The following is a 13417-nucleotide window of genomic DNA, read 5'->3' on the forward strand; positions in this document are numbered from 1 at the left end:
ATGACAGGCCAGGTGGCGGAGAGAGACCGGTCGCCCCACAACCTGTCAGTGAAGAACACCTTGGAGGAAGAGATCGGGAGGGCCGAGAGTATTCTCAGCAAGTAAGGAGATTGTTCTGCAGTCTATGAAAGAAGTAAAACATCAGATAGTCATGCTCAGGTGGGTTTTTACTACCTTTTTTTTTTTTTTTTTACCCAGGGTGCCATCTGTCTGGGATGACACATCCTCAGAGCTACAAAGAGTCGCTGGTCTCGACCCTCATGGAGGCGATTCAAGGAATTCTTTTCAAAGGAATGGCGCCGTCTCAAGGTAAAATTGTGACAGCCCAGCAATGGCATGTAAGCCTCCTTTACAGAGGCTGGAGCATTACTGAGCAGTTAAAAAAATAGGATATTAAACATCTGTCTATCATGTGTATTTTTCATGTCGCTGACACACATAGATGACAGTTCCGTGGAAGATTTTACTTGCATTTTTTTTAATCTAAGATATTAAGTGATGTGCTTTAATAAGTGTGTGTGTGTGTGTTTGTGTGTGTGTGTGACAGATTGGTGAACCTGGTAGTGAGACTGAGAGAATGGGCCCACAGGAGCCTGCTGGAGGAGGAGGAGCGACCAGACTCCTTCCTGGAACGCTTTCGTGGCCCTGAGCTGAGAACGGCCCCGAGTCGCAGCAGCAACACACAACCAGATGCCAATGGCCACAATGCCAAAGGGATCTTTAGGTATTCATAGCTGCAGCTCTGAACTATTACCGTGTATTTTGATGTGCAAGAGTTCAGCATCCGCACTATAGTGACAAAGAGCTATCTGGGTGACAGCCCATTTCTCCTTCAAAAAGGGTTTCAACAAGTTTATCTTTAGGGTTGAAATGTCTCAGTGTGACATAGAGACACTCAGAGGCTGTTCTATTATCTTGTTTATGATAGATACATTTTGAGGATAACCTAAATTACAAATATCTTATATTGCCAAAGAAAGAAACTTGATTCTTCAGCTGCTCCTGTTTAATTGTGTTGTATGTTATCTCCTTGTAGTTTCACTAAAAAGTGGAATTTCTTTGTGGTGTCCCCATCCGATAACGCATACTACCGCTGGTTATTCGTTATCGCCATAGCAGTGCTCTACAACTGGTTCCTCGTTGTTGCAAGGTAATAATAACCCCACAGTCTTTCAGTTATTTGTTGGGGCCCTGCAGCCTCTAGAGATGGGTGATGGATGTAGTGAGCGACGGTACTGTCCGCCCCTGTGACTGCAGCTCTACATCATTTTTCCTCTTATAATCCCAGGGCATGCTTTGACAAGCTCCAGGTGGGAAATTACATCTGCTGGCTGGTGCTGGACTACCTTTCTGACACCGTGTACATAATGGACACTTGTGTTCGACTTCGCACAGGTAACCTATTTAACATTGCAGCTTTTGGGGTTTATTTGTAAAAAAATAAAAAATAAATCTCAATCGTGGTGAAAGTTGCACAGTCTGTCACTTTCACACTATTATCTAGCGATTCAATATTTGCTAACATTTCAAATGTGACTGTAGTGCCATCCAGGGCCGCTGACAGGTTTGGCTGGGCCCGGGACAAAATTCTTTGAATGGGCCCCCCCCCCCAGTCTAAACGAAAGTTACAGGCTACCCCAAAACGTCACGTTTATAACCCATTCGTTACATTCAACTCTATCTAAATGGCAATTTTACTCGTTGCCTTGTCTATACTGGCTTATTTGAAACAAAATAAGGTTAAACCAGAGCTGTGTTACACTGGCTGTCATTCAGCTGACCGGGGATGATTCTCAAATCAATTCAGCCTGATTGGCGTGCATGCCTGAAACATTTGGACATATTTGTGGACTAATGCGCATATTCCTTTTTTTTTTTTTTTGGGCCCCCCCCCCATTCCTGGGCCCGGGACAAAATACCCGTTTGTCCCCCCCTACCGGCGGGCCTGGTGCCATCTGGTATAATTCCTTCAAGTATTAACACACTGAGCATGATCTATATTTGGGAATCATCCAGTTCAAACTGCTACATCAACTGTTTTTGTTGAACAATAGATGTAAATACTATATTTCTGTACTATTTTACTATTTCTACTGTATTTTGTCTACTATTTACATTTAACATCAACAGTTTGAGGTAAATAAGACAAAGATATGCTAAAATTAATCATGTGAGTTAAAACAGATCCGACTCTACAGCTGCTAAATATTAACATAGTAGTCTGTAACTTTAACTGCTGTTTGATGCTTGAGGATGAGCAAAAACACTCAAATCAGCAGCCCACTGGAATCAGTTTGTATGTTGTTGTTGTTGACAGTAACAACCAGCATATTTGGTCAAATAATACAAAAAACTGAAAGATTTAAAATGTTAATTAAAGCTGAAAGGAACTGAGCAGGTTCTCGCGATGACTGTTTTTACACTGAACCACAGGAGAAGCTGTGCGTAAAACTTTCGTGGAAGTGAACGCGCTTTGAGAAAAATATCTGGTGGGTTACTGAATGAACTGTTAACTTATCATGAGTACAGTGGTGAGCACAAAGGGGAGCTTAGAAGCTACAGCTCTCTGCTAACCATCAACGGGACACGAAGAACCAGCAGCGTCCAGATGTTCGTTGATGAGTCTCCTATTGTTGCCTGAATCTGAGCAAACAAAATAAAAAAAAGACATGAACACACGGCAAAGACGACTTTCAACTGCCTGCCATGACGTACAATCTATAGCTGTGCCAAACCATCAAGCTCACCGGTGCAGAAGGAGGCTGTAGAACATACGTTAAACAATAAGTGAAACTGGAAGACAGCAAAACGTTCGTCTCCAGTTTTTTATCCCAATGCTGTTGTGAAAGTGTTACTTGTTTTGGAGAAAAAAAGTGTTGAGTTTGCTTTCTGGCTTCCCTTCTTGTGCACTCATTTGCATCACTGAACCAATCAGAGTTATAGTTCTCAACGGACGCATCCCTGAATGTTGAAAAGTCCAGCAATACCGATAGTAAAAATAAAAGGGAAATAGATGTTCACTGACACTCCAGACATGTCCGATAGCTGAGGATTTGCTTGGTGGATTAGGCCCCTACAGCACAGCAAGGCCAAGGCACAAAAAACCAAGAGTACCCCACAACACAGATTGTTCCACATTGTCCTCAGACTGCTCCCAAGTGGGACACGTATTGTTTTGCCTCTGCGAAGGCCCAACACCGAGCAGCTGCAAAACCACGTTCAAGCCCTAAAAATGTACCCAAAACAGCTCGAATCCTTCTACCTCTGGGCCACGTGCCCAACTTGAAGTCTTGCAAAATCATGATCTTTGGAGTAACTGTATAAAAACTTTGATTAGCACAGCTTTCAGTTATTTCCTCCAGAGTTTAGATGTATCCTATAATATTGATTAAGTTGCAGAGCAAATACAAAAACTATTTTCTATCTATTCTTATTGTCTCAGGTTTCCTGGAACAAGGTCTGCTGGTGAAGGACCACGCCAAGCTGAGAGACAGCTACGTTCGAACACTGCAGTTCAAGCTGGATGTGGTGTCCATCTTGCCCACCGACCTGGCGTACATCACCACCGGCATCCACACACCACAACTCAGGTTCAACCGTCTGCTGCGCTTCCCGCGCATGTTTGAATTCTTTGACCGCACGGAAACACGCACCAACTACCCAAACATCTTCCGCATCTGCAACTTAGTGCTTTACATCCTGGTCATCATACACTGGAACGCCTGCATCTACTATGCCATATCCAAGTCTTTGGGATTTGGCTCAGACACCTGGGTGTTCCCAAACATCTCCATACCCGAGTACTCCTCCCTGACTCGGAGTTACGTCTACTGTCTGTACTGGTCAACTCTTACTCTTACCACCATCGGAGAGATGCCCCCGCCTGTGCGAGACGAAGAGTACCTGTTTGTGGTCTTTGACTTCCTTGTTGGAGTGCTGATCTTTGCAACGATTGTGGGAAACGTCGGCTCCATGATTGCCAACATGAATGCAACACGTGCTGAGTTTCAAGCTCGAATCGATGCCATAAAGCACTACATGCACTTCCGCAAAGTCAGCAAAGAACTGGAGACGCGCGTCATTAAGTGGTTTGACTACCTCTGGACCAACAAAAAGGCAGCAGATGAGCAGGAGGTGCTAAAGAACCTGCCAAACAAACTGCGGGCAGAGATTGCTATTAATGTACACCTGGAGACTCTGAAGAAAGTACGCATTTTCCAAGACTGTGAGGCAGGACTCCTCGTGGAGCTCGTGCTCAAACTACGCCCACAGGTCTTCAGTCCAGGTGACTACATCTGCAGAAAAGGAGATATTGGTAAGGAGATGTACATCATAAAAGAAGGGAAGCTGGCGGTCGTGGGTATTGACGGGGTTACACAGTATGCCGTCCTCACAGCTGGCAGCTGCTTCGGGGAAATCAGCATTTTGAACATAAAAGGAAGTAAAATGGGAAATCGTCGTACAGCCAATATCCGCAGCTTGGGTTACTCCGACCTCTTCTGCCTCTCTAAGGATGACTTGATGGAGGCAGTGACGGAGTATCCGGATGCTAAGGCGGTCCTGGAGGAGAGGGGCCGGGAGATCCTGAAGAAGGAAGGCCTTCTGGAGGAGGACGCAGAGAGCGCCGTGCTGCAGAAGGAGGACACGGAGGAGAAGATGGAGAGGCTGGAGTCCTCTCTGGATACACTTCAGACCCGATTTTCCCGTCTGCTCAACGAATACACGCACACACAACAGCGCCTGAAGCAACGCATCACATTACTGGAGCGGCAGCTGAATCAAACGGACTGCGGGGCAGAGGCCAACGATGGCGCGGATGCAAGTGCAGAGGTGACCGGTGGAGGTGACCCTGGTTCTGCTGCCTGTACAGTTGGGCCACAATGTTAGAACCATGTGCACACGCAGGCCAAAGAGAGCCCAACATCAAAACACTGACTGTCTCAATCTCCTGAAATATTTGGACTCGTTATGAGTAAAAGAAAATCTTCACTGTGGGAAAGTTGAACAGTTTTGCTGAGTGTAAAAAGATGTACGCATGTCAATAAATATGAAAAACAAAATGGACACTGCTATGACAATGCAGTCCTCGGTTCTTTTGTGTGCCAAAGCAGTGAGTTGAATGTGTTTTTAAAGGGTGGCTGTAAAAAAAAAAAGAGAAAGAGAAACACGTTGATGGCCAGAAGATGAAAATACAGTAACCTGAAACCTGAACATGCTGGATGTCACAGTTTGTGGGCTGCCTGTAAACACAGAGTTTGCTTCCATCAGCAGAGGGATTCAGTTCCCTCTGCATGTCATATATTTTGCTCTCGTTCCGTACACATCGTCTCCTGCTGCTACTCCGGGGATGAAAGGTCTAAAGAGAGATGGTAGAGGGTGATTTGCCGAGTTCACGCACACAAATATTTTCCATGTTAGATCTGCATCAAACATATGACAATTATTAAAGTAATGATATAAGTGTGTCCCCTATCCCGGCTTTTTTTTTTAGGACAATTAAAGAGAACTGCAGAGACTTTACTTTCCCACAGAAATGAACCTTCTCACTTTTAACATTTGTTATGTTTGATAGGTAGGTTTTAAGTTGTTCTTTCAAGTTATCAGGGGTTTTTTTTGTTTTGTTTGCCTTTTACATACCATCCCAACTCTTCTGGAAATGGGGTTATAAAATCAGTTTACTCCAGCACCCACTGACTCCCATTTATTTTGTGTACTTACTCTCTGAAGAAAGGGACTGGGGATTTTCCAGTTACTCGGCCTCTGCATTCCAGGATACAACTCAACCACATGAGCAGTGTTGATAAGGGCAGCTGGGACAATGCCTCCGTAACAGAGCTGCCCATAACAAGGAGGCAGGAGGTACTGAATGCATATCCCTTGCAGCCCCTGAAGGGGGTGGTATCAAATACCACGCTTGAGCAAATCTTCACTTTCCAACAGCATGAAGAAATTCAGTGTCACTATAAACAAATGGCAAAGCTTGAAAGCTTGAAACCTTATCCTGATCTTGTCTGCAGTACATGAATACACCAGTCTTGGCACGGATATCTACTTAACGGGAAGATACATTTATTTGTGGGCTATATGTGAGTGAACTGTTTGTTGCTAAGGATTGTAAAACATACAGTGGCATGCAGAAAGCTGATCCAGCTGAGCTGAGCTATTTTTACAGTTTAAAGATGAAGAAAAAAATGGTCTCCAAGCAAAAGTTTGGGCATCCTGCGTGTGATAGATCCACCACAGCCCTCAACATCAATCTTTTCTGAAATTCAGCACCTTTTTTTCTCCAAACAAAGCTTCTCCCATTGCAGCAAAGAAGGTATATTTCACCTTTGTAATTTCACTAGACTTGGAGACTTGTTATGTTGCTCCATATGAAACTTCTGGCACTTTTGTGAAGGTAAGACAGAGCATAACTGCGTCACAATCAGCTGAATCTTCCTGAGGTTCCTTTAAAGGGAAACAGGAGTCTGTAAATATTATGAGCAGATCTCTGTGAAAGTTTTCCTGATTATTTAGACCTCGACTTGACTTACGTTGTTCTTTTCAACTGCATTTCTTGGCTAGATTAACACAATAAACACAACAAAAATAATAACCCCACAATGCCATCTTCTCCTGCTATTTGGGCATCAAATATTTTACTTTTGAGACTGACAGGCGGCTGCCAGTTTATGAAGCTTTTAAACTTCCATCAACTGGGCTTTACTAACAAAGACTGAGCAAACCACAGACCTAAGAGGCTAATTAAGCTCTGACACATTGGTCAAATCTATTGGGATGAACAAACTTTTTCATTGGAAACCTTTTATTTTTCAGAATAAAAATGATACAAAAGAAACTAAAACTAAAACTTTATAACTAATCTGGGATCTTCTGACCTAAACCATCCTGGAATCACCGTCACTGGAACCCTGCTGAGTTACATTAATGCTTATGGCTGGATAGCATCATAATTTGGTCTGCCTTTCTCTACTGATGAATAAGAAATAAATAAAGAAAAGAGTAGAAGCTCCTTTATGGTCATGATGTAAAAAGCAGTATTTGACTGTTCTAATCTACCTGACACACAAGTAATAATTATAGTTCATATCAAAGCTTAAGCAAAGCAGAGTATCAGAGCAGCTCACTAAATATTTCACAGGTAAGCCAGTGTTATATTTGTGCCCTCAGTTCAAGGATATTCGATAAGTAGTGTTGAATCTATTATCTAAGCAAGCGTTCCCATTAAAGGCCTGAGATGGCTCTGTTAACATGAAAGTGTTAAGATTTCATCTCAAGCCCTTTTAGAATGTATCATCAGCGAGAGACCGTTTCAATAACTACACCTGATGAAGTTCTCGTTCGAACTGCTCTGTGAGCTCCTCTTTTCATTTCAAAGCTGGGTGAAAACATGGACAAAACGAAACTTAAACTGACCCAGCTGAAGATAACAAACCTCCCCTTCTCACAAGGTTTAAAGCAAGAGGAGCAGAGTTTTATCAAGGCAGACATACTTCTGGGATTCGGTCACAGCTGAATAACATTTAAAATCTGAATAAAAATAACAGTCTGTGTTTGGTCAAGGGATTACCTCTTAGAGAAAACAGTGAAAGCTGGTAAAGGAGAGGTGCAATATTCTCTCGTCAGTTTTCAAAGGAGTGAAAGTGCTAATTCAACCATTAACAGGAAATTACAGCTCGCTTTAAAAAAGACATGCAGCTGTTTTTCATGTTTAAAAAATAAATAAATAAATCAAACATGAACTGATTGTGCTTTGCTGGTAGCGTGCTGCTCTGTCTGCCCAAAGATTGCTGTCAGCCCACTCAACAGGTGCAACGTGTGCCACAAGTTCAGGGCAACAGGTGTAGAGTGTCGAGTGAACCCTGGGTGCACGGACGAGAACAAATATGCAGCAGAAGGAATATCTGTTCACAACAGGCCATTTTTTTTAAAATGTTGATGATGTGATAAGACGGAAAAGACACTGCTTCTGAATAGAGCTATATTGTTTGTAACAGTTTACTATCTACATTTGAAAATCAGTGTAACATCCCCAAAGACTGGGCTTCACAGCAAGTAGTCAACGAATCAGCAGATGTGACAAAGTGTGACAGCAAAGGCATCCCCGTCCATAGTAAACACGACTTAATTTTCTCTTTAATGTGTCAATTAGGACAAATATTTCAACAGAATGCATCACTCTCCAAGATATTTCTGATCGCTGTAGAAATATGATTTCTCCCATAATGACTGTGATTGAACGTGAGGATATAGTAGAAACTGAGAAGGGCTTCTTATATTTATACAAGCTGTGAGACAGCAACATGCCGTCTGTGCTCTGTGGATTGATTGGTTGAGAGTATCCACTGGGAATAACACATGCGGGCTAACGCATTCGCATGTGTAGGCTGTGCTTGGGTCCATCCACCCGCTCCAACTTCTCAAAGTGTTTCCTAGCATTGCGGATATTGATGAGAGTGGCTGCAGATGCTGGAAAACAGACATCATATCATATGTAATCACATATAATGTCATGTCATTTCATAAACGTGCATTTGCCGCAGGGGGGAATGTTTTCTTCACTACTTACGGATGGAGGGGTCCGACATGATGACCATAACATATGTGTTGGAGGTGAAGACGTCAATGAAGGCTGCAAAGTTGGAGTTCCTCACCTCCATGCTCTGGAACGAGGCTGCGAGTTTACTGGAAGTACAAAAAGCATTAAAGAAATAAAATCAGCACATTTAGCAGAGTGAAGAGGAGGGGTGCATTGGTTTTTTGTCAAACTGAACATACCTACAACTGAGTTTGAACTGTTTGATAATGTTGCTGATCTTCTCAAACCTGTGAGCGTCGCGCTGCTCTTTGCACTGATAGTGGGAGATCACCTGCATTTGCAAAACAACAAAAACTACTTTCAGTTCCTGAATTCAGAGTTTGGCTGGTGTTGTGGCAGAGGAAGCAGTGGCTCTTACCAGGAAAGTGGCTCTTTCAAACAGAAGAACTTCATCCGCCTCTATGATCTGTGCAAAATTCCTCAGGTTCGTCTCCAGCTGCTGGACGTTTGGGATGAGCTGATACACTATGCTGGACCAGGCCTGCAAGCACATTTTTAATCATGCTTTTTACCAGAGGTAGAACAATAGCTCGATTTACATGGATACAAAGACTCATCATCAACGAGCCTATCGCATCAATCCAAAGTGAAAACGCTGATTAAACATGATTTCGTTAATAATTTGTACATCTGTTAAGTTTGAGAGTCTAAACAGGATTAACAATAACAGAATATAATGCTTTAATGTATACAAACTGAAATGTATTGTTCTTACATCATATTAAGTAGTTTAAAGCTCTATATACAGAATGTGGCACTTTATAGTCTATTTTTGTTAAAAGGATAGATTGTGTTTTTTTATTCTAAATATCTGACTGAGTTCATAAATATGTCAAATGATATTTTAGTTGCTTTTTGTGATTTGATATAAATGGAAGAGATGGTGTTAAATCAGCATGAGCTGTCTCGTATCGATCGATGGGTCCTGAATCGAAAAGAAATTGCATCATGTCTGCAAACACTGAATTGTTGTCGGTTGAATTGATATCATATCTCATCGTGATCAGACGTGAGATTTACACATGATTTTACTTTTTACAACGTCGACTTCATCGGCTATCGTTAAAAGACAAGCTGCCAGTCAGGTACACAACCTTGTACAGGGTTTCGTCCCAGATTGACGTCCTGAAACATGTGCACGCCAAAGGTCTGGACAGTCTCTTCAGATCCTCTTCACGCTCCTTAAAGATCTGTAAAGACAAGCACGAAAAGACTATTTTTTTGAGGTCACATCAGAAATATTGTCAGAGTCCCCATTCTTCCTGTGGAGCCTAAAAGTGCACGTAAACAGAGATGTGCGCACAGGCAGGGACCAGAGAGGAAATTTTAACGGATCACTATGTTTCTATTGTCCTCACACAGAAATCCCTGTGAAAGTGGCACAAACAGAGCGGTGGATGTTTAAAGTGGGTGAAAACAGATGAATTTTCCTCTCGTGAAATAAAAAAAACATGCATCTGCAAACTATGGTTAATGATTACCTCACATTTTAACAAGATGGCATAAAGTAGGACCAGTGTTTAGTGTTTCTGTGTATTTTCTGAGATTCCAGAGTTGTCCGGTAACTGATAACAAACATCATCAAAGAAAGCTCACCAAATCTCTCTGTTCTTCCTGAACCAGGTCCATTTTGTGCACCAGACAGAACACTTTGGCATCGGGGGAGTTTTGCAGGATGGCTTCCAGACACGACTGGTAGTAGTGCATGTCTTTCTCCAGCTCACGGCTCTCAACATCGAACACATAAATGAGAACTTCAACATTTCTAAAAATGTTGTCCCTCTGGCTGGTGAAATAGTTCTCCATGAATGTATCCTGTCTGGAGAATAAAAAAAAAAAAAAGTATTGATTAACTAGGAAGAATTGATAAAAAGTTGGTCAAAATGTTGCAGTTAACCAGCAAATAATGATAAAAATGAACTCTACCCTCCACAGTCCCACAGGTTTAGAACCAGATTGCCAAGAAACCGAACATGGGAGTGTTCCACGTCAACTACAATGAGCAGAGAGTGAGAAAATGTTGCGACTGAATTAGCTAAACTCTCAGGGATAATAAAAGAACTCATGTAGGACCATTCTTTAAGAGGTACTTACTTGTAGCTCCAAGGCGACGCGTGTCTCGAGCTATGTAATTGGCAAAGATGATTGATCTCATGCTGGTCTTTCCAGACCCACTTTTTCCCATCAGTAGCACCTACAAACACAACAAAAAAATGCAGTAACTATGCAACAAAAAGAAGAAAGGAGGGGAAAAGAAAATCCACATTTGTTCTCTCTCTTGTGAAACCTCACAGCAGTCACATCATATTGCATTGAGTATCAGGGTGACTTCATGTAAAATGGGCCAAATAAGGTTTGAGCATCATAGCTCTTTTAAAACTTTGAAGCCAGTCGCATTAAAGTATCTCGCATTGTTGCTTCAACCCTTAGTGACATATAGCAACACTTCTCATGGATCTGAGGTTGTGTAGTTTGGTCAGAGAAGTCCTTGGTTGAGCAGCTACGACATAACAAACATCACTGAAAGCTAATGAGGTTTATTAAACAACGTAATAATTTTGCATGGTTCCTTTAATTTGAAAAGTTCACCTTCTTTAAACAGAGCAAATAAAAGGCAAACACACACACATCACGATTGGTTAATTTTCAGGCTCATCAGATATCAAACGTCTCCGTGCATTAATCATTCATGATGTTTTTACTGTGGCTATGCAAAGACAACAATGAGGCGATAATTTACTTTAATCATTTGCCTTGACCCATTTTATCTGAAGACTGTCTCCTACCTCAAAATGCTACCAAACAATCCTACTTATCTACATTTCTAAACAGCAAACATTTGGAGAGACACATATTGATTCACAATTTATTTCACTCATTGTGAAGAAGGAGTCCTTGTCAATTGTCATTGCTTTATAATCTAATTGCTAATGAAACTTGTGGGTTTTCTTTGCTTTTTCTTGCTTTAGTTCTGAGAAATTGTGTTCAATCTGTGTTTTGACTGTGTGCCTTTACAGCTATGTTCAATAAAGTTTTATTTTTTTAAAAGAAAAAGAAAAGTTTGGGGTGGCTCAGGTGACCCTGAAACATCCCATAGTTATGCTGCTATAGGCCTTCACTGCTGGGAGACCTCCCATCATTGTTGTCATTAACTGGTGTTTTTCTTCCTCAGCAGGTATCCCTGATCTGGTGTTTTAGTGCTTGTTGTCTCCTCTTTCCTGTCCTTTCAAACCCCCCAGACGGTCCACACAGACGGCCGCCTTCTCTAAATCTGGTTCTGTGAAAGTTTCTTACTGTTAAAAGGGAGTTTTTTTCTTCCCACTGTCGCCTCCTGCATGCTTATGATTCGAGATTAGATCAGTTTTGATGCAATCCGTTGAGCTACATAACTTTTTTTGTCTTAGTTGGCTTTGTATTAATTAGGTTATGGTTGGATTACAATGAATTAGATTTTAATTGGCTAACTTTGACCTTCCACGTGCCTTGAGATGACATTCGCTGTGATTTGGCGCTATTTTAATAAAACTGATTTGAATTGAAGCTTTAAAGACATTTGTGTAAAAGGGGCCCGTTTTAAGGTGAATCCACCAACTCAACAATCTAAAACCGAGGCCATTGCGTTACCTTTTTCTTCATGGCTGTGCTTGACATCCCCCTCAGCAGACACGATGTGGAGTATTTCTCCGAGCTGCAGGTCAGATGACTTCAGTGTGTGTCTGCAGCAGCTCTCCTGCGAAATAGACAGTTTAATCGATTTGGTAACTTCTACTGAAGCAACAAGCCGGTTTAACTACCGCAGACACGAATAAATGTTTAAATGTTGAACAATAAAATACACCCAGCCAGCCAGGATCGTATACCACAGAGAATAGTTTGTTTAAACTATTTTCTCTGGCTCGGGTAAACACTGAAGCTAATGCTAGCCGAGCTAGCCAGGTTAGCTTTGTCCAACCAAAACAAATAAGTTGGCTTATTCACAATTTTGCGGCGGGTTAACTTCTTACCTCGAAAGAGTGGAACAGTTACTTATGTTTAAGCAACTTCTCACAGCCGTTTTTATTTGTTTGAGAGAATACAGCTGTAGACATTACTTGCTGAGGTGAAGATCAGCTGCTTCCTGTTTACGCCAAAAGTCACATGATGGTAAAATGGGGACCTTTTCCCTAAATTTTGTCTTACGGACGCCTTTTGCCCGATTACAATAAGGGTGGAAAGAGCTGCAAAGCTGCTCTCAAGGTGATGATATGTGTATGTTTAAATGTAGGCCATTTATGTTACATTTGAAGATTTGGATCCCATCTTGAAAAACAACATTTGAGGCAGATACTTTAGCGCCTAGCAAGACAACAAAAAGGGGAAAAAAACATCAATTTTGTTAAGTTTCTCACATTTTAAGGAAAATTAAGGCTTTCATAATGGAAATATTAACAGATATAATCGAGCTGGAAGATAAAAGGAGAGGGCATTCATTTTTCAAGGCGTTAATTATGACGAATAATTATGGCGACTATCGTTGATTTATTAATCGACAGCGTTTTAATGAGTGTAGATAAGTCGAGAAGACTAAAAAAAAAATATCATCATTCAAAATATTTCCGTACATTTTTACATTTAGTGTTTCCAGGTTGTTAGTGTTAAAGCCAAAAAAAAAACGCAACACCGCTCCATATTAACTAACGATTAGAGGCCAGTAGGGGACAGTAAAGGTTTGAGTTTTTCTACTTTAGTTTGATATACGGAACTGGAAGGGGAGGGAAAATACAAATTATGATGTTAAATGGAGCAATTAAACGTTAAAAATTATTTAATTAAAAA

The 13417-nt window shown here is 41.5% G+C and overlaps 2 protein-coding genes across 2 annotated transcripts; one reads left to right on the top strand and one right to left on the bottom strand.

The window, feature by feature from the left end:
* cnga2b (cyclic nucleotide gated channel subunit alpha 2b) lies at window positions 1–5152 on the top strand. The gene is made up of 6 exons (XM_075487176.1): window positions 1–101; window positions 199–309; window positions 548–724; window positions 1037–1150; window positions 1289–1395; window positions 3443–5152. The coding sequence occupies exons 1-6, from the start codon at window positions 1–3 to the stop codon at window positions 4885–4887; spliced, it is 2055 nt and encodes a 684-aa protein (XP_075343291.1). The 3' UTR covers window positions 4888–5152.
* Window positions 5153–7970: 2818 nt separating this feature from the next.
* Window positions 7971–12741, bottom strand: rraga (Ras-related GTP binding A). The gene is made up of 10 exons (XM_075487943.1): window positions 12607–12741; window positions 12227–12332; window positions 10697–10796; window positions 10529–10595; window positions 10199–10421; window positions 9697–9792; window positions 8961–9083; window positions 8782–8873; window positions 8573–8688; window positions 7971–8472 (listed from the first exon to the last, which is right to left on the bottom strand). The coding sequence occupies exons 2-10, from the start codon at window positions 12251–12253 to the stop codon at window positions 8369–8371; spliced, it is 948 nt and encodes a 315-aa protein (XP_075344058.1). The 5' UTR covers window positions 12254–12332; window positions 12607–12741; the 3' UTR covers window positions 7971–8368.
* Window positions 12742–13417: the final 676 nt, after the last annotated feature.

Source organism: Odontesthes bonariensis, chromosome 16 (genome assembly GCF_027942865.1).
Source record: "Odontesthes bonariensis isolate fOdoBon6 chromosome 16, fOdoBon6.hap1, whole genome shotgun sequence".
NCBI lineage: Eukaryota > Metazoa > Chordata > Actinopteri > Atheriniformes > Atherinopsidae > Odontesthes > Odontesthes bonariensis.

What these genes read in the sequence shown, in the direction of transcription:
- cnga2b (XM_075487176.1), top strand. Translation starts at nt 1, where the DNA reads ATGACAGGCCAGGTGGCGGAGAGAGACCGGTCGCCCCACAACCTGTCA. An exon ending in GCCGAGAGTATTCTCAGCAA is followed by an intron (nt 102 to 198) that starts GTAAGGAGATTG and finishes TTTTTTACCCAG; the next exon opens with GGTGCCATCTGTCTGGGATG. An exon ending in TTGTGTTCGACTTCGCACAG is followed by an intron (nt 1,396 to 3,442) that starts GTAACCTATTTA and finishes TTATTGTCTCAG; the next exon opens with GTTTCCTGGAACAAGGTCTG.
- rraga (XM_075487943.1), bottom strand. Translation starts at nt 12,253, where the DNA reads ATGTCAAGCACAGCCATGAAGAAAAAG. An exon ending in GCGTCGCCTTGGAGCTACAA is followed by an intron (nt 10,596 to 10,696) that starts GTAAGTACCTCT and finishes TGCTCATTGTAG; the next exon opens with TTGACGTGGAACACTCCCAT. An exon ending in TTGAAAGAGCCACTTTCCTG is followed by an intron (nt 8,874 to 8,960) that starts GTAAGAGCCACT and finishes TTGCAAATGCAG; the next exon opens with GTGATCTCCCACTATCAGTG.